The sequence below is a fragment of the Mirounga leonina genome, unplaced genomic scaffold, assembly GCF_011800145.1.
Source record: "Mirounga leonina isolate KUSES-001 unplaced genomic scaffold, KU_Mleo_1.0 Mir_129, whole genome shotgun sequence".
Lineage (NCBI taxonomy): Eukaryota > Metazoa > Chordata > Mammalia > Carnivora > Phocidae > Mirounga > Mirounga leonina.
Window position 1 is genome coordinate 69,704,394 of NW_023270323.1, and position 22,958 is coordinate 69,727,351.

The 22,958-nt window shown below is 45.1% G+C and overlaps 1 protein-coding gene and 1 long non-coding RNA gene across 2 annotated transcripts in view; both read right to left on the reverse strand.

Moving 5' to 3' along the window:
* Positions 1-11,158, reverse strand: part of LOC118010688 — a 21,828-nt gene extending 10,670 nt beyond the window's left edge. The window contains exon 1 of the long non-coding RNA XR_004679291.1: positions 10,852-11,158. This is a non-coding gene — a long non-coding RNA (uncharacterized LOC118010688). The remainder of the gene's footprint in view (positions 1-10,851) is intronic.
* Positions 1-11,878, reverse strand: part of CD38 (CD38 molecule) — a 41,000-nt gene extending 29,122 nt beyond the window's left edge. Inside the window, exon 1 of the mRNA XM_035005266.1 lies at positions 11,169-11,878. Within this exon, the coding sequence (XP_034861157.1) occupies positions 11,169-11,416 (248 nt within the window). The 5' untranslated portion in view covers positions 11,417-11,878. The remainder of the gene's footprint in view (positions 1-11,168) is intronic.
* Positions 11,879-22,958: the final 11,080 nt, after the last annotated feature.

Below are 22,958 nucleotides of genomic sequence, written 5' to 3' on the forward strand. Positions count from 1 at the left end.
GCCCCGCATCGAGCCCCGCATCGAGCCCCGCATCGAGCCCCGCATCGGGCTCCCTGCTCGGCGGGAAGCCTGCTTCTCCCTCCCCCACTCCCCTTGCTTATGTTCCCTCTCTCTCGCTGTGTCTCTGTCAAATAAATAAATAAAATCTTAAAAAAAAAAAAAGATACTACTTAAAGGATAAAGTAGCTGAATGCAACATATGAATTTTTATTTGAACAAATCCATTATAAAACTACATTTTTAAGAAACTCAGAGAAAAATAAACAGGGTGGATACGGGGTAATATTAAAGAATTAGTCTCAGTTTTGTCAGGTGTGACAATGGTATGTCAACTATTTTTTTTAATGTTATTTTTTGTGAGAGATACAGACAAGTATTTATAGACAAAATGATACGAAGTCTGAAATTTGCTTTAAAGTACTTTAGGGGAGGGGCCCCTGGGTGGCTCAGTCTGTTGAGTCACTCTTGATCTCAGCTCAGGTCATGCTCTCAGGGTGCTGGGATCCGGCCCCAGCTGAGTGCAGAGTCTGCTTAAAGATTCTCTCTTCTTCTCCCTCTGCCCCTCCCCCTCCCAGCTCCCTCGCTCTCACGCTCTCTCTTTCTCTCAAATAAATAAACAAATCTTTAAAAATAAAATGGTTTAAATAAATAAATAAAGCACTTTAGAGGGGAAAAAAGTGAGGAGGTAGATGAAATAAGAGCAGAATGTTAATTACTGAAAAGGGGTATTAGGTAAAGGAGGCTATTTTGTCTAGCTTTTCATTTCTTTTAATATTTCCGTAACAGAAAGATCCAATCCTACTGGCATTCTTTTTTTTTTTTTTAAGATTTTATTTATTTATTTGAGAGAGAGAGACTGAGAGAGCACATGAGAGGGGGGAGGGTCGGGAGGGTCAGAGGGAGAAGCAGACTCCCTGCCGAGCAGGGAGCCTGATGCAGGACTCGATCCAGGGACTCGATCCAGGGACTCGATCCAGGGACTCGATCCAGGGACTCGATCCAGGGACTCGATCCAGGGACTCCAGGATCATGACCTGAGCCGAAGGCAGTCGCTTAACCAACTGAGCCACCCAGGCGCCCCAATCCTACTGGCATTCTTGCTGCTTCTCACTGCCTCTGTCTTTGTCCTTCCTTTTGCCCAGAAGGCTCTCCCCCAGATGTTTCTAAGTTCGCTCTCCCTCTTTATTCAGGTCTTTGCTAAAATGTCAGCTTTCAGTGAAGCCTTTCTTATTTTATTATTGTACTTAACACCCTAACACTCCTGCCCAGCACTCTTTTTAGCACCTTCCACCACCTGCCACACTGTGTATCTTCCTGTTTTATTCACTGTCTTTATCCCAATCCCACTAGAATAAAAGACCCATGTGAGCAAGAATGTAGTCTGTTTTGTTCACTGTTATATCCCCAGGATCTAGAAGAGTCTGTGGGACATAATAGGAGCTTGAGAAACACTTATTGAATAAATGTGTTACAAACAAATACTTACAATTTGGAAATAAGGCAAGAAGGTGGGCAGGATGTCCTTCCAATATCTTACAAGGGCATTGACAGGTTGCCCCTAGAAATATTTAATTATGTAGCAGAATATGTCTTTGTCTTTCCTATTTACTATCAAAGTTTATGAAGTTAGATGCTAACAATATACATTTTGTTGGTTAAAGATGCAAATAATTTCTGTCTGATAGAAAAGCTACACCCCAAATGTTATGGCTTTTAATTAACCTGTAGAACATTAACCAGCTTTATATCTGACCTATCAACCTAATTCTAATATTCTATTTTAAATACATATAAATACTTAGTGCCCCCAAGGTGTTCTTTGAACTGACTTTATCATTTCCCTGATTCCTTCGTAAATGAGCAAATAAATCTTTGGCATGCAGTGATTTTGTATGTTAATGAAAGTCATGCCCTTAACTTTTTGAAACTTCTACTCTGACAAATGAACACAAATTGTGATGAACTGTGCAAATATTGGCCATTATTCTTGACTTTTTGCTATCTGAGGTTTTGAGTTTGCATTATAGAGAGAGCAACATAACACACACCCGATCCCTGGGCATCAAGACTATTCTTCCACCAGTAGAGACCACCTGGTCACCGATATTCTGTGCCATCAGATTTCTCCAAGCCAGGCTGCCCTAGGCCCTCAGACTTCTTGATCCAGCTTCTCCTCTGCTGCCCCTACCTTAGGACCTATTCACTTGTTAGTCACCTTTGAACTTAAGCTCCCAGGACTGAAAATGGATGGGATGATGGTGACTATCCCCAGGTGGGATAAAAAATACTTTACAGGGACTCCTGAGCGGCTCAATCAGTTAAGCATGTGACTCTTGATGTCAGCTCAGGTTTTGATCTCAGGTCATGAGCTCAAGCCCCAGGGTAGAGCCTACTTAAAAAAAAAAAAAAATACATTTACCTACTTCGGCTGACAAACAATGTGATTCTGGCAGAATCATAAACAGATGTCATCTCCTGGAACAGCTCCAAGAAACTGGTAGCTTGCTGTGTAGACAGTTTTGAGGTCAGGCCAGGCTCACCCCGTGAGGTGTGACCAATGAGGACTGCCTTCCACAGGCACAGGATTAGGAGTGAGAGTGTGCCCTACATCTTTCCTGACCCAGTTCTGGGAGGTGATGTTTCAAGAGGAGAGATAAGCCACAAAGAAAACGTCCTGGCGACCAGGCAGGACTCACATTCTGGTGCTTTACCTGCAGAGGTCCACAGTGGCTTCTGGAGTAGAGAGACAAAGCTCTGGGCTCTAGGACCTTGCTTCCCTAAAAGGAGGAGCCCAAGGACCTCCCACTGCAGCCTGAGGACTCACCTTTGAGACAGAGAAAGAAACAGATGCCTCCATCTGGAGACTATGCAAATGCTCCTATCTTTGGAATGGGTTGCCTCGGGCCCTGAGACAAGCTGAGAACACACTCTTTTGGAAGTCGTATGCTGTGATGGCTGTAAGCTGTGCAGTCACTCAGTTCAAAAACCACCTCTACCACTTACCAGCCCTGGGCCTTAGGGGGAAAAAAAAAAAAAATCACTGCATGCCTCAGTTTTCCCATCAGTCGAATGGGTCTGACGATCCCAAAATGGGAAGAGATGAGTTTCTGCCACGTACTAACTACAAAGCCAACTTGTAGGCATCTGACGAAAGCAGTCACGCGGGGCCCTGGGCTCAGGTCCCAGGCTTGGAGTTTAATGCTTTGCAGTTGCTGTCTGGAAGTTCTTAATAATTTTATCTTTGCTTTGTGTCTTGTGATACAAGGCCAATGGACACTGGAGCCTGCACTGGGGTCTTGAAGCCTTGGCTCATACCTCCCTGGGGCGGGTTCTCAGGCTGCCACACTCCACCCCCAGCAGGAGCGTGAATGCAGGTGGGTAGGATCAGGTGCACCTTCCCCAGGTGTGAAGTTTTGGAGTGCGGCCCCAGGCACCTGTGAGGGTCAGTTTTGTCCCTGCAAGAATCCTGGTGCCCAAGGGAACTCAACATTAAATAGCAAATAAAAACCATCCAGCTGGTGACAAGACCTCAGAGGAAAGTAAAAGCTTCCTCCTGCTTTTTGAACAATGAGTCCCACATTTTCATTTTGCACTGGGCCCCACAAATTACCCAGCTTGCTCCGAACAATCGTAGGATAAGCCAATTATTTAACCTCTCTCAGGCTTCATTTCCTCCACCACGGGATGTGTCCTGAGACTTTTCTGACAGGACTCTCATAAAAGAACCAACTATATAAAGTCCCGAGTACATTGCAGACAACCCATAAACATTGATTCCCAACCTTTCTCTCTTCAAAATTTCTAGACGGACTTTTGGCAACCGCTTTCCAAGGGCTTTCTCTCCAAGGAGGAAAAGGGGAAGCCGAGAAGTCATGAGCGTTCATTGTGATAAAGAACAAAAGTTTTCTCCAGGCGGAACACCATCACTTCCTTCAGCTCTTAATAATGATAGCAGAACAAGAAGCATGGGCATGACATTAGCAGTAAGCACTCCTGACCTTTCTAGGAATTTCTGAAGCAAAACACAGAAGTAGCATCTCTCCTTTTCCCTCTCCTCTTATCTCTGCTTTCCCCCACTCAGCCATCTGAGGTGCACCCAGGGCTCTCAAGTAGCCTCTCCTTCCAGAAGATTCTACCCCAAAACGCCATTTACTTGCATGTGTACTCCACCCTTCCTTCTAAAGGTAACTCAGTTCTGTGGTCCGATTTCCCCATTTGCAATCACAGCTGCACCCAGGTCCCATGCTTGGGAAACCAGTTTCACTTTCCCTATTTCACCCTCTGTATTCAGTCAAGTGCATCTAAGACTCTGGCCACTGGTCTGCCTTAGAGTCCCAGCATGAAAGATGGGGTTAAAGGCTGATAATCATAGTACTAAGCACTGAGGACACACAGGTGAACCTGAGGCCATCAACTTGACTCTGCTCTGATGAGGTTCAGGGTCTCACCGGTAATACAGATGTTGAGCAGGTGGTCATTCCATCACCCACAGGGAAAACATGCTACAGTTCTGTCTTGTGCAAATATGGCCACGCTCATACTCTCTCGCACACTGAGAAGGTTCAGGTTGTGGGTGGGCCAACATGAGGTCTACACCCTCTCACCAGTGGGGTCCTGCCAAGGTCATACACCCTTTAAAGAGTTTTGATCTGGGGTGCCTGGGTGGCTCAGTCGTTAAGCGTCTGCCTTCAGCTCAGGTCATGATCCCAGGGTTCTGGGATTGAGCCCCGTGTCGGGCTCCCTGCTCTGCAGGAAGCCTGCTTCTCCCTCTCCCACTCCCCCTGCTTGTGTTCCCTCTCTCGCTGTCTCTCTCTGTCAAATAAATAAATAAAATCTTTTAAAAAAAAAAAGAGTTTTGATCTAACCATTGGTCTGTCTTCCCTCTGAAGTAGCATCTTATCTGTCTCCCAGATTCATTCAACGGGTTAACACACACTGTGTTAACACATACACGCCCTTTCCTGAAATTCTATTGTCAGAGGAAGACCTCATATGCTACTTCTCTCATGGAGTCCTTCCTGACTCTGCTCCATCAGAGGGGGGGTGCTCGTTTCTGAATCTCTGTGGCATGGTGCGGGAACTTTGCTCACAGCAATTCACATATTTTCTGATTTGATAGGTACCTGAGTACCCCTTACGCCCTCCTACAGAATCTAGCAAAGGGCTTGGAGAACAGAAACCACTCCGCCCTCCGTGGGGCCCCTGTCGCCCATGGACACAGCTGTGTACTGTTACAGATCACGCTGCCCTGCAGTGCTGTCTCCAGCGCGGTCCTCCCAGACCTCCCCTAGGACCCTGGACAGCAGGACTGGTGTTTTCTTCCTCTCTGAAGCAACCCCTCCCCCACCCCCCAGTAACCCCAGCGCCAGGCACACAAGGAGTCTTTACTATGTGTTTGTAGGAATTTGCTATGTTGTACATTTTGAACTCACCACTTTTACTGAGTAGAAGTGAATAAAATGCTAAAGTCATTGAAATGGGAGGCCTGGGGAAATCAAAACAAAGAATTGGCCCCTGAGAAATCTTGTTAGAAATTTTGAAGAGGAAGGAGAAGCAAGAGGAAATTGAGAAATGAAGAAAAAGGAATCAGAAACAAGTCCCAGTGCAGATGATCTAGCTGTCCGTGATCAACAGCAAGCAGAGTAAAACAGATGAAGAAGTTCTCTATTAAGTCTCTCACTGTGTATGTTTATGCTTCCACCAGCATGATGTGGACTTGACTGAGTTCAACGTAGCAAGCGTCTACTAAGGGACTATAATGTGATGAGCAATGTGCTGGATGACAGAGGGTGCTGGACGACAGAGGGTATGACTATAAAACAGTCTCTCCCTTTGGGAACCCCAGCTTGTATGGTGCAGGTGAAGACAGCTGTCAAAGGAATGCCTGCTCCTGTCCCTAAACAGCCAGCAGCTATCACTGATGGCCAAAATTTATGGGGAGGACTGGTTTTCCCCAAGGCGAGAAGCTTCCTGGAACTGAAATGTACCTCTGGGTACATTTCTAGAGCCCATCTTACTCTGGGTGTGGTTGTTCTCCATTCCCTCCTGCAGACTCTGCTCCACCCACCCACATTCCTTGGCTCCCGACTATTGCCCGGACAGGTGACTCTCTCCCACATTATCAATAGCACTAACCATCTGCTAACACTCTGGTGAGTCTTGGCCACATGTCTCTCAGGTCCCACGAGCCCAGGGCCATCTCAGGACAGAATGCAGCTCCTGGATGTGATCTTGAGACAGCAGAACCAGGTGTCATCTGTTCGGGGGTGCTCTGCATTTAATGCTCCTGGTCAAACTTCAGAAAGTCCCAGCTTGCTAAGCAGGGACAAGTTTCAATGCCTGCCTACCCATACTCAAAGACTGGCAAAAAGTAACTTCTATGGGGGTAAGAGATTTTGGAAAAGAAAAACGAAGGAAAAGGAATATATGAAGAACATAAAGTCCTAAGATCTACAAAGAAATACTGAGAAGCTATAAGGTTGAATAATTGACATAACTGGATGCTTTGGCCCAATACAAAAGGCCAAAGCAGGAGACCCCAGCAAGGGAGGGATGTGAGAAGAGGATCACAGGAATGATTTCAAAACTCATCAGAGAAAATATTTTTCTTTTTTTTAAAGATTTTTATTTATTTATTTGAGAGAGAGAGAGCACGAGCGCACGTGCACAGGGAATGGGGGGCAGCAGGTGCAGGGAGGGAGGCAGAAGGAGAGAGAGAAACTCAGGCAGACTCCCTGCTGAGTGCGGAGTCTGACTCAAGAGGCTCATCCTAGGACCCTGAACTCATGACCTGAGAGAAAACCAACAAACAGTGGGAGGCTTAACCAGTTGAGCCACCCAGGTGCCCCAGGGAAAAGATTTCTAATGCTAAGAGGGTATGACTAAAAGAGAAAACATCAGCATGTCATGTTTCATTGCAACAACAAAGACGTTTGTTGCAACAACATAGAAAGAAAGAGATTATTGATCAAAGAGTCATAACCTTGAAGTTAAAGTCTCGGGAGTGGGGGGCAACAGAAAGTACAAGGGTTCCAAGAACAATGAACAGAGAGGAAGAAAATACCATATATAGGATCTACAATATATAAAGAACCCCCCTAAAAAGAAATAAATAAGCAACTCAGTGGAAATTAGCAAGGGTCTGAACAGAAAATCCACAGATAAAAATATAAATGACCAGTAAATATTTACAACATGCTGAGACCCTCTGATTATCAGAAAAGAATTAGGTGCTATTTTTCTCATAAGTAAAAAAAAAAAAAATTGATACTGTTGAGCAATGGAAAGCATGTCCTGTGATAGATGGTAATGGGAGCCTAAAATGGTACTATTATTTTGGAGGGAATTTAGAAATTCTTATCAAAATTTAAAATATGCATGATCCTCCCTTTGATCCAGCAGTTCCACCACCAGACAACTATCCTACAAAAACACTCCTGTAAGTGCACAAAAAAATATGTACAAAGACATTCATTGAAGCATGTGACTCCCAACCGAGATCAAAGGTTCGTGAGAGTGGGAAGTTTGTCATCCACTCCTGTGTTGTCCGTAGTAGATCACTGCTTAGAACATAGTAGATGCTCAGCAAGTATCTGCTGAATGAATGAACAGGACTGAAAATTGGTAACTAATTTTCTGTCCAAATAGTTACCTCTACCCTGTGGGATACCATGAGCTGTTAAAAAGAATGTGGTAAATCTACATGTACTAACACTGAAAGATCTCCAAGGTCATGTGTTTAATTTAAAAAACAAGAGCAGTAAAAAAAAAAAAAAAAAATTAGAAATGACATAAATTCTATCATCAGAGGACTGATTTGCTGGATTGTGATTTAAATAAATTTAATACTAGGTATCCATTTTGATGTTGGCCTTGATCTGTATTTATTATTGTCTAAGATGTCTGGGATACTGAAATTCCGAAAACAATAGCATTAAGAGCACTCAGTACACATCAAGATTATTCCTCCTGATCCTCAGAATTCCCACATGTGGTGGGTACCATCATTCCACTTTTTTTTTTTAAAGATTTTATTTATTCATTTGACAGAGAGAGACACAGCGAGAGAGGGACACAAGCAGGGGAGAGTAGGAGAGGGAGAAGCAGGCTTCCTGCTGAGCAGGGAGCCCCATGCGGGGCTCGATCCCAGGACCCTGGGATCATGACCTGAGCTGAAGGCAGACGCTTAACGACTGAGCCACCCAGGGGCCCCCATCATTCCATTTTACAGCTAAGAGCACTGCAGCACAGAGAAAGTAAGTAATTTCTTTCTTAAGTAAGTAATTACACTGTGACAGAGCCAAGATTTAAACCTAGGCAGTGTGGCTCCTGTGAAACCACCCAAGGATAAAGTGACTGCATGTTCTAGTAAAAGTCTATTGATTCCATATAATTATTAAGAGCATCCCCTTTCTTTTCAGAAAGTCCCACGCATGGTCAGTATATTTTATTGACACTCTACTTACAGAACACATATAAGCAGCATAGGCGTAGTGTAGTGGCTGAGTTCAGTTTCTGGAGCCAAAATTTGGGCAATTTACTCACACTCTCTCCTTCAGTTTGTTCATATGTAAAATGGGGATGGCGGTAATAAGTGACTCATATAGTTGTTGAAGGACTCAATGATTTGATATTTCTTAAGTGCCTGGCACGTAAGACCATATTAATTACTAACATATATATATATATATGTATGTATATATATACATATATATATATAGTGTGTATGTGTGTGCGTGCATATATTGTAAGATATCTGGAAGGATGTTCAAAAAATATTAACAACAGATATCCTCTTTTGTTATTTTTGAACATTACACATATGCATACATATGTATGCGTATGTGTATATGTTGGAGAGCGAGATCTATATCTATATCTATATCTATTTGTGTGTGAGTGTGTGTGTTTAATACTGAGCAAGTGCCCTGACAAACATTAGAAAGTCATGTGACTTCTGTGATGCATCTTGCTTGCCATTCAGCAGTGATGATCTAACCAATAGTGTGAATTTACCAAAGATGATTGAACAACAACAAAAATTTTAAAACTGTTACACTAAGATGAAAATTAAAAGACCGCTATTACAAGATGTCCATCGACAGATGAATGGATAAAGAAGAAGTGGTATATATATATACAATGGAATATTATGCAGCCATCAAAAGAAATGAAATCTTGCCATTTGCAACGACGTGGATGGAACTGGAGGGTATTATGCTGAGCGAAATAAGTCAATCAGAGAAAGACATGTATCATATGACCTCACTGATATGTGAGGAATTCTTAATCTCAGGAAACAAACTGAGGGTTGCTGGAGTGGGGGGGGGGTGAGAGGGATGGGACAGCTGGGTGATGGACATTGGGGAGGGTATGTGCTGTGGTGAGTGCTGTGAATTGTGCAAGACTGTTGAATCACAGATCTGTAACTCTGAAACAAATAATACATTATACGTTTAAAAAAGAAGAAGATAGCAGGAGGGGAAGAATGAAGGGGGGGGACATTGGAGGGGGAGATGAACCATGAGAGACGATGGACTCTGAGAAACAAACTGAGGGTTCTAGAGGGGAGAGGGGTGGGGGGATGGGTTAGCCTGGTGATGGGTATTAAGGAGGGCACGTTCTGCATGGAGCACTGAGTGTTATACACAAACAATGAATCATGGAACACTTCATCTAAAACTAATGATGTAATGTATGGTGATTAACATATAACATAATAAAAATATATATATTTTTTAAAAAAAGACCGCTATTATCATTACTGTGTCAGATCGGATAGCGCTTGATTTTATTGATACTTGAAGTGTAACCTGAAGGAACGCGTCAACTGCTGGTTTCTTCATTAACTATTTAATTACTTGGAAACAAAGCACTTAAGGGATCCTGGCAATCTTTGGCCTTGAAAAATGGGCAAGCGAGACCGCCGGTATCTGCATTAGGATCGGTGGGCTGAGAGCGCGCTGGGAGGCGGGCGGGGTCTGGCGTTGGGACGCGGTTTTACTGCTCAGCTCCGCGAGTTTCTGAGGTTCTGCAAGCGGAATTAATTGCGAAATCTCAAATTTACAGCAGAAACCGTGGCTCCCAGCGCTCGCCTTGGGCAGCCTGAGGGATGGCTTTTTACTTCTGGCTGGTTCCCCTCTATGAACAACTTCAAAAATGAGTTCTCTGGGTGAAACCAAACCCTGGGAATGGAAGTCAAGAAAACGAGCTGTTCCCTTTGCGGGAGATTAGGAACTAGCTGGCAGGAGGCATGAGGAACCGGCCGAAAAGTTTCCACAGACTGATGTGGGAGGGTCTTTTCAGGGTCTGTACAGATCCATCCAGCTGACGCACCTTACAGTGTAAATTTTATCTCAGCTTTAAAGGTTGTTACTGCTTTGGGGCGCCTGGGTGGCTCAGTCGTTAAGCGTCTGCCTTCCGCTCAGGTCAGGATCCCAGGGTCCTGGGATCAAGCCCCGCATCGGGCTCCCTGCTCCGCGGGAGGCCTGCTTCTCCCTCTCCCACTCCCCCTGCTTGTGTTCCCTCTCTCGCTGTGTCTCCCTCTGTCAAATGAGTAAATAAAATCTTTTTTTTTTTTAAGTTATTGTTTTAGTTTTGGTTTTGCTTATTGTTTTGAGCTCTCTGGTCTCCTGTATCCCTGGGCGCGCAAGAAGTACTGCTTTATATTCATGAAAAAAACTCACTTTAGTGGTCTGGCCCCTCTGATGCTCCCCCAACCCCTTGCAGGCTCCGCAAGCCACTCAACCCGGTGTCAGCTGTAACCGCCCGGGCACTGTGGGGCCAGCGAACAGAAATCCCATGCAAAGTAGAAAACGCCAGCGATCCCCATCCACACACACACACACCTACCAGTTAGTTACCTTCGCGCCGGCAGCCGGGCAGGGAGCTCCGAGCCGGGCTGCTGCGCGGGACCCGCCCGGCTCCGAGCACCTTGCGCAGAAGGCGGGCATCTCCGCCGGGGCTTCGGCCGCTGAGCCCGCTGGACCAGCCAGCCCCGCGCTCCCCGTCCGCGCGCTCGGCGCCAAGGCCAAGCGCTCTGGCGAGCGGCACGGAATCGCAAGGCCAGCCCTGGCCAGCGGGCTCTCTGCTGGCCCGGAGTAGAAGAGGCTTTGTTTCGCGCGCGGTGCCCAGCCGTGCCCAGCCGCGCGCCACGGACGCCGACTTACCCCAGCTCAGGTCGCACGATTTGAGTGTAGGTGTAGCACCGTCCCAGGAGGATCTCGGACAAATGGGCAGTGGTGCCCTCCCCCTTCCACTGCTTGGGCGGAGGGCGCCGCATCAAGATTCCGACCGGCACCGCGATGATCACCGCGATCAGCAGACCAAAAAAGACGCAGAGACAGATCTGGGTTTTCTTGGAAATGTTGCAGCAGGGTTCTTCCTCGGACACGGAACTGAATCTGTGGTTGGCCATTGGTGTCCCCTGAGGGGTCTGCCGGGCCAGGTTGGAGGAGAGACCCGCCAGAGGCCGGTCGGCAAGAGAGGAGAGAGCTAGGCCGGTTCTGAAACTGCACCTCCCCTTTATGGGCTTCCTTTCCCACCCACCCCCTCCTCCAAAGTTCCGTGGCCGGCCGGACCAATAAAGACTTAAAGAACTTGAAAGATTTCTGCTACTACAGCCGCTCACTCCAGCCTCCTGAGCAGAGAAGGACCAGACTGCATTTCCAGGGAAAAGCCCCGCCGGCCTTAAGCTTTCTCTGCAGGTGTCCGAAAAACAGACACTATCACTTCATACTTCTCCGAGCGCTCCTTTTATCAGCCTTGCCCTTTACATTTTAGCCACACCTGATCCTGGAAAGTGTCCAGGCTGACTGCCTGCCCCTGCACCTGCCTACAAGCAAGGTCTGCTGCTGGGAGATCTCTACCTCTACTTCTTGGCCTTGACAAATGCCTGCTCCACCCCCTTCAAAAGCTCCACTCAGGCCTCACCCTTTACCCCTTAACTCAAGTGACATCAGTAGTTAAGCCTGGGTTCAAATCCAGCTCCACTACCCACTACTGGAGTGGTATGGGGCAAGTTACTTGACCTCTCTGTGCTTCAGATGTAAAGCAGGGATCATAGCAGTGCCTACTTCATGGGGTATGATGAGGATTAAGAGAGGTCATATTTGCAATGTGTTTAGCACAACGCCTGGCACATGCTAAGTGCTCAATAAATGTTAGCGATTACTACCTGCTCTGTGAGGCTAGGGATGGAATTCTAGAATCCATGGGATGTGCTTGGAAGTGTCTGGCATGCAGCAAGCACTCCAAGCGGTGGTTCAATAAATAATCAAGTGGCTAGTCTCAGACAACTCCTGCCCTCTCTCAAGGTTCCTTAACACTAGGACCATCTGTGACATTCAGCAGAGACCTAAGGATAGTGAAAAATCAAGCCACAGGACTTCCTGGGGCAAAAGTTTTCCAGATGGAAGGAATAACAGAAGTCATGGCTGAGGCGGAAAAAAACAAAAACAAAAACAAACACCTCTGAGAAAGAAAGAAAGGCCCTTGGCCTGTTCCAGGAGCCTCAAGAAGGCCATTGGAGCTGGAATGCAGGGTTAAGGGAGGCAGAACAGGAACGATCAGAGGGTAGCGGAGGGCCATATCACTAATAGCCCCGTGGGACGGGATAAGGACTTTTTGGACAGGGAATTTTATTTTTAACCTATTCAAGGTCACTGGGTGACTTGATCAGGCATGATATTTGAAAGGCTCAATCTGGCGTCTGTGTTGAGAATAATTGTAGGAAAGTAGAGGTGGAAAGGCGGAGACCAGTTATGATGACTTTGACTAGGGAAGTAGTAACAAAAGTGGCAAAGAAAACAAGCAGTTGGATTCTGGATACATTTTGAAAGTAGAAGCAACAGGATTTACTGATGAGTTGGATGCGGGGTTTGCAAGAAAGAGGAGTCGAAGAGGAGTCCAAGAATTCTGGTCTGAGTAACTGACCAAAGAAGGGCAGCATTGCCAATTATAGTGATGGGAAAACCAGGGCTGAAGGAGATTTGGTTTGGGGGAAAAGGCACCAAACAAAAATTTGCTTTTGGAGGTAAGTTTAAGATGCCTATTAGACCCCCCAGGAGGAGACATCAAGTAGCTACTTGGGTATAAATATCTGGAATTCAAGGAGTCAGGGCTGGAAAGATAAATATGGGAGGCTTTATCATGCAGATAGCTTTTAAAGCCCAGAGGATAAATAAGATCACATAGAGAGGGTGTGCAGAAACAGCAGTTTCAGAGACTCGGGGGGGGGGGGGGGGGGGGGGGCCTGTAGCAGAGGTCAGAAAGATGAGAGGAGTTCCAGCAGAGGGAGCTGGCAAGAGTGACCCCTGAGACAAGAGGCTGAGACCAGACAGGGCGTTATTGGTACTCTTGACAAGAACAGTTTCAGAGGAATGTGGAGGACAAAGCCCGATAAGAGTAGGTTCACGAGAGTGTGCGTGAAGAGAATGTGGTATCAGTAAGCGAGATGACTTGTTTTGAAGAGTTTTCTGTCAAAAGAGTAGCGAAATGAGGACACACAAGAGGGACACCGTGTAGTCTCTCCTTTCTCCGAGGAAAGACCTATAGCATTATGTCTCTAGGATGACTGGATAGCCCAAGAGACAGGCAACAGCTGATAATGCAGAAGAGGGGGAAATTGCTGGAAAAAGCTTAAAATTTGTGAAAAGTTCATGTGCAGGTGAGAGGAACCGAGGAGGCACAGGGGCGTGGGTGTGGAAGCTCTGCTACCTCGCAGAAGGAAGATGGAGACCATGGCTTTCGGGGTTAGGTTATTGGGTTGGCTGACAGTGACGTGGGGGCATCCTCTTCTGACTGCTTCTCAGTGGAATGAGGTCATCCACCTACTGAGAGTGGGTGAGTGCTGGTAGAATTGCAGGAGACCAGCAGAGTAGATGGAGTAGGGAAACCAGAGAGGTTCTCAGGGTATCATGAAGTGGTCAGGAATTTAAAGAAAGGCCAGTCAATGAGGGGGTGCTCTTTTGTCTGGCTACTCCCTGCTGCCTAGGAGAAAGGGCAAAAGTGGGCAAAGTGTGGGAATGAGGATGATGGGGTTTGCTGGATTTGCCAGGGCTGACGTAACAAAGCCACACAGTCTGTTGTGGCTCAACCAACAGAAATTTATTGTCTCCCCGTTCTGGAAGCTGACATCAAGATACCCACAGGGCTGATTTCCTCTGAGGCCTCTCTCCTTGGCTTGTAGATGGCTACCTTTTCACTGTGTCCTCACACGGTCTTCCCTTTGTGTGTCCATTCCAATTTCTTTTTCTTTATGCTTTTTATTTTTTTTAAGTGAGGGAAGGGGCAGAGGAAGAGGGAGAGAGAGAATCTTAAGCAGGCTCCATGCCCAGGGCAGAGCCCAACACAGGTCTTGATCTCACAACCCTGAGATCATGCTCTGAGATGAGATCATGAGTCGGACGCTTAACTGACTGAGCCACCCAGGTGGCCTTCTCCATTCCAATTTCTTCTTCTTATAAGGACACCAGATTTATCAGGTTAGGGCTCACCCTAATGACTTCACTGTAACTTAATTACCTCTTTAAAGGCCCTGTCTCCAAATCCGGTCACATTCTGAGGTACTGGGGGTGAGGACTTCAACATATGAATGGGATGGGGGGCACCATTCAGCGTGTCACACCAGGTAAGTACAATGGAGTAAGAGAAAAGGAAGGAAAGAAGCAAAGATGGGATTTTAATAATGGACCATCACACCAAAGTCCCCCCCAAACTGGGGAGCTGGCAAGAGTGACCCCTGAGACAAGAGGCTGAGACCAGACAGGTAGTTATTGGTACTCTTGACAAGAACAGTTTCAGAGGAATGTGGAGGACAAAGCCTGATAAGTGTAGGTTCACGAGAGTGTGCGTGAAGAGAATGTGGTATCAGTAAGTGAGATGACTTGTTTTGAAGAGTTTTCTCTTCAAAAGGAGGGCAGAAGGAGGATCCGAGACACTGGAAAGATGAGAACCCGTCTCACCAGAATGGTGCTAGAGGAGGGAACATCTCCACTTACAAATCACTCCATCCAAAACTCAACTGTTGATCTTCCTCCTTCAAACTAGCTTCTTTTCTGTTTGTTCACTTGTTTTCGTAAACTCTGTGTCCAATGTGGGGCTGGAACTCATGACCCTGAGATCAAGGGTCATGCTGTACAGATGGAGCCAGTCAGGGAACCCTTCTTTTCTAATCTTTTGAAATCTGGTAAAAAGAACCCACATCCCTGTCCCATTGCTCAAGCTAGGAATGTCTGAGTCTTCTGTGCTCCTTCCTTCTCTCTCATCCCACACATCTGCCTAGAAGTTGGTTCCTTCTGCCTAAAAATTATGTATTAAGTATCCACTTTGGTCATCTCCACTACCACTGGCTTAGTCCAAGAGAAAGTCTACCCTCTTTCTCACCTCTGAAGGACTTCCAACCATTCTCTCCAAATCCACCCTCCCTATCTCCTCCATCCATTTTCTCCACCACAGACAGGGTAGGAGCTTCCTTTTAAACCAATCTTTGTAAAGAGGCAACTCTTGAAACATAATTCTGATTATCTCACCTCTCCACTTGCTCTAGACATAGCAAGCAAACATGTAAGCCCCTAGCTACTCCTCCAGCCTGCATGTCTCTCCCCAACCCTAAAGCACTCCAGACCTGCTGGCTTTCTCTCTGTCCCCAGCCAGCCTAAGCTCTTCCCTGGCACGGGACCTTCAGAGATGTCGTTCCTTGCCCCCTCCTAACTCCTATGTTACATCTCCTTCTATGTGACATCCTCAGGAAAGAAGCCTTTCCTGATCCCATATAGCTACTAAGCTGGGTTTGATCTCCAAATGGAACACTTTCCTAGCAGAATACCACACATGCCAGTAGATCTCCTAGGACAATACAGATCTCAGAAGCTCTGGTCTGGCTAGCCCAGCCCTGGAACACATCCTCTAAAAATTTTTTCAAGATGTCGTCTCCCAACTAGACTATGAGTTTTCTCAGGCCTAGGTTGGCAAGAATTGAAATTTATTCTTTTAGTATCCCAGCACTCAAAGTGGCATCCACAAGTGGTTGTTGAATGAATAAATGAATGAATGACCAACCAAAGTTTTATTTCTGGCACCCATTATTCCACGCTTTCCAAACTGAATTCATAGACTTGTTCTCACAATCCCAGATCTAAACAAAATTATGTGGAAATGGGATGAGAAATGTTGGTTTTGCTGGGGATTCATTTATCTGCTCTCTGATCTTGCTGTGTCTTTCTCCACCCCTTCGTCCTGGGCATGAACTTTCTCCTATATTGAATATTGTGCAAGGTCCAAAATCACCTAATGTGTAACAGAGGCTGGCACCCATTCCTTACTCAACTGAACAGACTGGTATTATTCTGGCTTGTAAAACATCAAAGACCTGCCATAAAACAACCCCTTTAAAAAGGGTATTTGTTTTTTGATGATAAATACAATAAATATACGTGGACTAAAAGTCAAATAGAACAAAGTGATATGTGTAGAAAATCATTCTTTCTCCTTCCCTGGATTCTCCTCTTACTATAGGAAGGAGCAGGCAGCATTCATACTTACACTTAGATAGAGAGAAGTAAGTTTTCACTATTTCATAAAAATTATAGCGTCCTGTATGCCCTGTTGTACACCTGGCTTCCTTCACATCGTGATATATGTTGAAGACATTCTCCATCATCACACATTGTTCTACTTAATTCTATTAAATGACTTCTAGTATTCCATTGTATAGCCTACTAAAGTTTAACTAGACCCATATCAATGGGCACTTAGATTTTCTACTCCTTTGTTATGACATTAAATTTTGGGATAAATATTCTTGTGTCAGCAAATTTTTTCACATATCCAAATACACACACCCCTAAAAATAGGTTTCCTGGGTCAAAGGGCCAGACATTTAGAAGTTTGCTAGATACTCTCAATCAGAGGTTGTACCAATTGGCACTTACACGACAGTGACCGAGAATGAGGGTTTTTTTCACATCCACAAGTTACACTTTCAGATTTGCTTTGTCTTAATTTCTAATTATGAATCAGGACTGACTTGGGAGCCCTTGGCTTTCAGTTTCTCCTTCTGTTAAATGTAATGAACACTTGGAAAATAAATTCTAAAAGGACACTGTAATCCTTTGCTCTTGCAAAGTCATTTGGTTTGTGAACGCTCTCACTTTGTATTTCTCTTTCTGCAAGTAAGATGTTCAGCTACAAATGTCAAACATTCTGGTATCCCCTTGGGGAAGATCACAAAGGCCCAACAAAGTGACCACCCTCCCATCTAAGTGTGGTATGATTTGGGGCAATTTGCACTTTTTTTTTTAAAGATTTTATTTATGTGTTTGAGAGAGAGCAGCAGAGAGCATGAGCAGGGAGAGGGACAGAGGGAGAGGGAGAGGGACAAGCAGACGCCTCACTGAGCCCAGAGCCCGACATGGGGCTGGATCCCAGGACCTTGAGACATTGACTTGAGCTGAAGTCAGACACTTAACCGACTGAGGCACCCAGGCGCCCCGGGGCAAGTTGCACTTTAGAATTTCAGTTTTCTCCTCTGTAAAATAGACACAGTGTAATGCCTATTTGTCAGGTTAAAGTGGAGATTAACTGGGATAACAGGCACACCTAGGACAGGACAGGCACTCAACACATGGTAATATTGTTGTGGACTTATTTGCGCATCATTACCATCCACTGAACTCCAAAAATGGCGTATTCTGACATTCATTCTTTCAACCAATATTAGTAACCATTCATTCATTCAACCAATATTAGTGACCACGTGCCAGGCACCATGGTAGCTTGCTGAAGGCACAGACATAAAGCGACCCTGAGCAATCTCTGAGTAGAGCAGTAAGGACACAGCCTTTCTGCTCAGGGAGACCTGAGTGGACCCTGCCACTTGGTCAAGTAACAAAACTTCTCTGAAGGACAAGTTCCTCTTCTGCAGAGTGGGCTGGAAATTACTTGTGGGCATCACTGAATTATTTTGAGGATTGAAACAGGTGACCTATACATAGAACTTAGCTGAGTGTCTGGCCCCCCAGACACTCAGCTAAGTGGTCCCCCCTTGGTATACTTTCCAAAACCCACAGTGGATGCTCTTAGCAACAAACCCTATATATACTATGCTTGTTCCTATACATACAGACCTAATGATAAAGTTTAATTTATATATTAGGCACAGTAAGAGATTAACAACAATAATTAATAATAAAATAGAACAATTATAATGATATACTGTAATAAAAGTCATGTGAATGTGATCTCTCTCTCTCAAAATATCTTATTATACTGAACTTACCCTTCTTCTTGTGATGATGATATCAGATGATAAAATGCCTGCGAGGTCAGAGATGAAGAGAGGTGAATGATGCAGGTATTGTGATATAGCCCTAGTCTACTCTTGACCTTCGGGCAATCTGTCAGGAGGAGCATCTGCTTCCAGACCATGGTTGGCCACTGGTAATTGAAACTATGGAAAGTAAAACTGTAGATAAGTGGGGACTGCTTGACTAGTACTGGGATGGCTGTGGACAAACTAGAGAGATCACAAGGAGTCAGTAGATTCTAGGAAGGCTTTGAAAAAACAGTGACACTAGATCAGGCTGTTGAAGGGCAAGCAAAAAGTGGGGAAAGGCATTCAAACAGAACTGTAGGGAGCACTGCAGGGTGGATACTGGGATGTCTGGGACACCAGAGGAGTGACTACTGGGCCACATAGCTGGTCCATGGAAGTGTGGGTCCTGGCATGTGGGTTTCAAGCTCTCTTCTTTCCTTGGTCAACTTCCTTAGCCATTTTTAAATCATTCAAGTAATACAATCACGTTTTACAAATTGGAAAGAGAAAAGAAGAAAAATGTCCCTGCCCCCCATTCCAAAACCCTAACCCAACTACCTAACCATTTGGTATCTTTCCTTCCAGACTTTATTCTAATCTTTGATGGCCTTAAAATTAGTTATACTCTATGCTATTTAATATTTTATATATATGTATATACATTTTTAAATTTCTGCTCTTTCCACTTCACTGTACATGCATGGTTCCTGCCAGACCATGTCTCCCCTCCCAAAACACTGAGTTGGGCTCAAATCCCAACTCTGTACCCATTGGTAGCTTTGAGCTGAGTACTTATCCTGTAATCTCCCTGTGTCTCGGGCTGCCTGTAAGAACCAGTAAAGAACAGCCCTGACACAGTCTCTTAGTAATGGTGCTTCTTCCTCTCCTCACACTTCCCGCTAGAAGGTTAGCTCCATGAGAGCAGGGCCAATCCCCATCACTCTCCACCACTGAGCCCCTCCATCAGAACAATGCCTGGTATACAGTTGGCACTCAAGCAATGCCTGCAGAACTCTCTCTCCCACAGTGCGAACCCAGTGCCAACAGACTGATCACCCACCAGAGATGGAGAAACTGATAGGTCCAGGGTCTTCAACAGATTCACCAGCTAAAACCCATCCGTCAACATCTGTTGTTCATCTGCTGAGTAGTGAAGCACAGTGTTGAGGGGCAAGGAGGGGAGAGGCTACAGTTAATTACGTAGTTCTTCTTTTTCCTCCTTCAACAGTAATTGCTAACATCACTGAATGTTTGACAAAGTATTTGACAGATGTGCCCTGCAACTTCGCCATCATAGAAATAGTTTATCATTTCCGTATTACCAACAAGGAACCAGAGGTTTACAAAGCTAAGCAATTTGGACAAAATTAAGGTAGTCAAGAAGGGTTTTGAACCCAGACAATCTCATTTCAAGTCTGTCCAGCGAACACTACCTCTACGTGATTAGGCAACAGATAGTTAATGGACATCCACTATGAGCTGGCTCAGAGTTGGTAGACTCAACCTGTTCCAGACAAGGATTTGTGGTTTACAGTGAGAACTTCTGGAAACATGTCTTGGGCATGGGTCGGTGGCAGCCATGAGGCTCTGAGCATCACTGAAAAGCTTGGAGTGGACCTGTTCTCCTAGAAAGGTGTTTATCGTCTCAACATGTTTTGTACCTCCTCAAATTAAAGAACTTTCCCCAGAAAAAGAGTGAATAGATGCTGAATATCAAAAACAACAGAAAAGCACACTCATTGATGTAGGCTGTGATCTGTTTTTTTCAGGTAGTCTTGTGAAAAGGAAAGCTGCATGATTTCTCCTCCTACATCCAGAAACTGAGCAGAGCTGAATCTTGTATTCACTCTTTATTCTACATTTTCAATGACACAAGAATTAGTAGGACTTTGAAGAATGCCTTGAAATGCTTTTCATTAACTTGGATATCACTGGTAGTCACTGGCTTGTTTGTTTAGTTAATCTGGGTAGAGATTTGAGTGCAGGAGAAGTCAACTTCTCAGCCACTCCCTCAGTTTGGGCTAACCTCAGCCTCACAGATTCAGTGACTTCTTGGCTCTCTCCACCCTACCCCCTCTTCACCCTTCACCTCTTCACCTTTACTTGCACTTCCTGAACTTCCCGGGGACAGCTCAGATACCCCACACCTTGGACATCTTTTATAAGCTTTCTCATTGTTGTCCTTCCTAAAGTTTTTGTACACCCTATACTTCCTGATTTTATATTTGGATTTGAATAGTTTCCTCATCCCCTTTTGCTCTACACAGACTGTAAATGGGACTCTGAAACAGTCTTTTTCTTGAGTATGATTCCAATGACTAGCAAGTCCCCGGTACCTAGTAGACCCTGCAAAACTGTGTGTTGATGAATATCAGACTTCAACGCTAATCTCTTTCCCTCATTTGCTTATTCTTCCATCCATGCATTACATGTTCACGAAGTACCTTCTGTGTTGCATGGACTGTTTTAGGTACTGAGATGCAACGGTTTACAAAAATTCAGTCCTGGGGCACCACCTGGCTCAGTTGGAAGAGTGACTCTTAATCTCAGGGTCATGGGTTTGAGTCCCACCTTGGATGTAGAGATTACTACATAAAATGAATAAACTTTAAAAAAATTCAGTCCTTACAGGGCTGAAAAGGGGGTGGGGGATACAGACCTGTAATAGACAAGATAAAAAAAGTAAATCATAGTGTATTTCAGGTGGTGATGAGAACCAAGAAATGAAACAGGAGGGAAGGGCAGAAGGACTGGGGGGCGGGTTACAACATCGGGTGGAGGGCCAGGATATTCTCACTGAGAAAATGGCATCTGAGTAAGGATCAGAGGAAGTCAAAGTAACTGATGTCCGAGGACACAGTTCCAGCAGAGAGGCGGGGAAAGGAGGAAGTGTTGAAAAAATAAAGAGTGTGTTGAGAGAGGAGCAAAGGTCAAAGAAGGGATGTGTGGTGCAGAAGGAGCAAGCAGGAAAGAAGAAGGAGCTGAGGACAGAAATGCAACAGCATGCATACAGGGGCAGCAGGAGATGACGTTTTCAGACTTGCATTTTATCAGGCTCGCTCTGGCTCCTTGTTGAGAAGAAACTGAAGTGGGGCAAGGGCAGAAGCAAGGAGAACACTCAGGAGACAATGACGCCATAATCCAGACAAGAGATGACAGTGGCTTGGACTAGGTTGGCATCCGCGGATGTGGTTGAATTCTGGATATATTTTGAAGGTAGAACTGGGAGAATTTGTTTATAAAGAGATAATAAGAGAGGTCAAAGGCAACTCCAAGGATGTGGGCTTGAGACAACTGGAAGGAGGGAGTTGTCATTAACTGAACTGAGGAAGAGACAATGAAAGAGAATTCGTTTGGGGCATGTTAAATCTGAGATGCCTACTACATAACCCAGGTGAAAATGAGGAGGCAAGACTGTGCCGGGTCTTACAGATAGTACTCATTCAATCTCAATAATAGTGCCACGAGGGAAGGAGTATACTTGGTCCCAATTTACAGGGTAAACTGAGACCCAGAGAGGATGAGTGACTTACCCAAGGTGACCAGCTAGTAGGTGGTGGGACTGGGGAACTGGGATTTAAACCTGCACAGTGGGCTCCAGAACGCATGCTCCTCTACACCAGGCTGCCTGTTAGCCTAGCAAACACACACACCCCACATCACGCCAGTCACTTAAGAAAATCCGTGCCTCCTACTGGGTACTTACCCCAAAGATACAAATGTAGGGATCTGAAGGGTCATGTGCACCCCAATGTTTATAGCAGCAATGTCCACAATAGCCAAACTATGGAAAGAGCCTAGATGTCCATCAACAGATGAATGGATAAAGAAGATGTGGTGTATATATGAACAATGGAATATTATGCAGCCATCGAAAAAATGAAATCTTGCCTTTTGCAACGACGTGCATGCAACTAGAGGGTATTATGCTAAGCGAAATAAGTCAATCAGAGAAAGACAAGTATCATATGATCTCACTGATAGGAGGAATTTGAGAAACAAGATAGAGGATCATAGGGGAAGAGAGGGAAAAATGAAACAAGATGAAACCAGAGAGAAAGACAAACCATAAAAGACTCTTAATCTCAGGAAACAAACTGAGGGTTGCTGGAGTAGGGGGTGGGGTGGGAGGGATGGGGTGACTGGGTGATGGACACTGGGGAGGGTATGTGCTATGGTGAGCGCTGTGAATTATGTAAGAATGATGAATCCCAGACCAGTACCCCTGAAACAAATAATACTTTGTATGTTAATTAAAAAAAAAGAAAGAAAGAAAATCCTTGCCTTTAGCTCTGAGGCAATCACCACTGCCTGTGGCTTGCTGTGCTCTTATTAGATTCCATCTGAGTCTCCTGCTGCCTGACCTGAGTGGGGGTGGAGCCCCACTTGGGCTGAGAGCCGAGCAAGGGAAGTTCCCCAGAGGAAAGTCAAGATATCTCACCAGAAGAAGAGTGAAAAGATGCCAAATTTCACAAACAACAAGAAAAGCACACTGGCTGATGTCAGATGTAGCCCACTCCTAACAACTTAGGCAGTTTATAGATTAGTCACATATGCTTTTCAAACCACCCAGAGCACCCCAAAATTCATGCCAGAAAGTTCTCAACAGATTTTCTTATAAGATGTTTACTTGATTTCCTGGGAC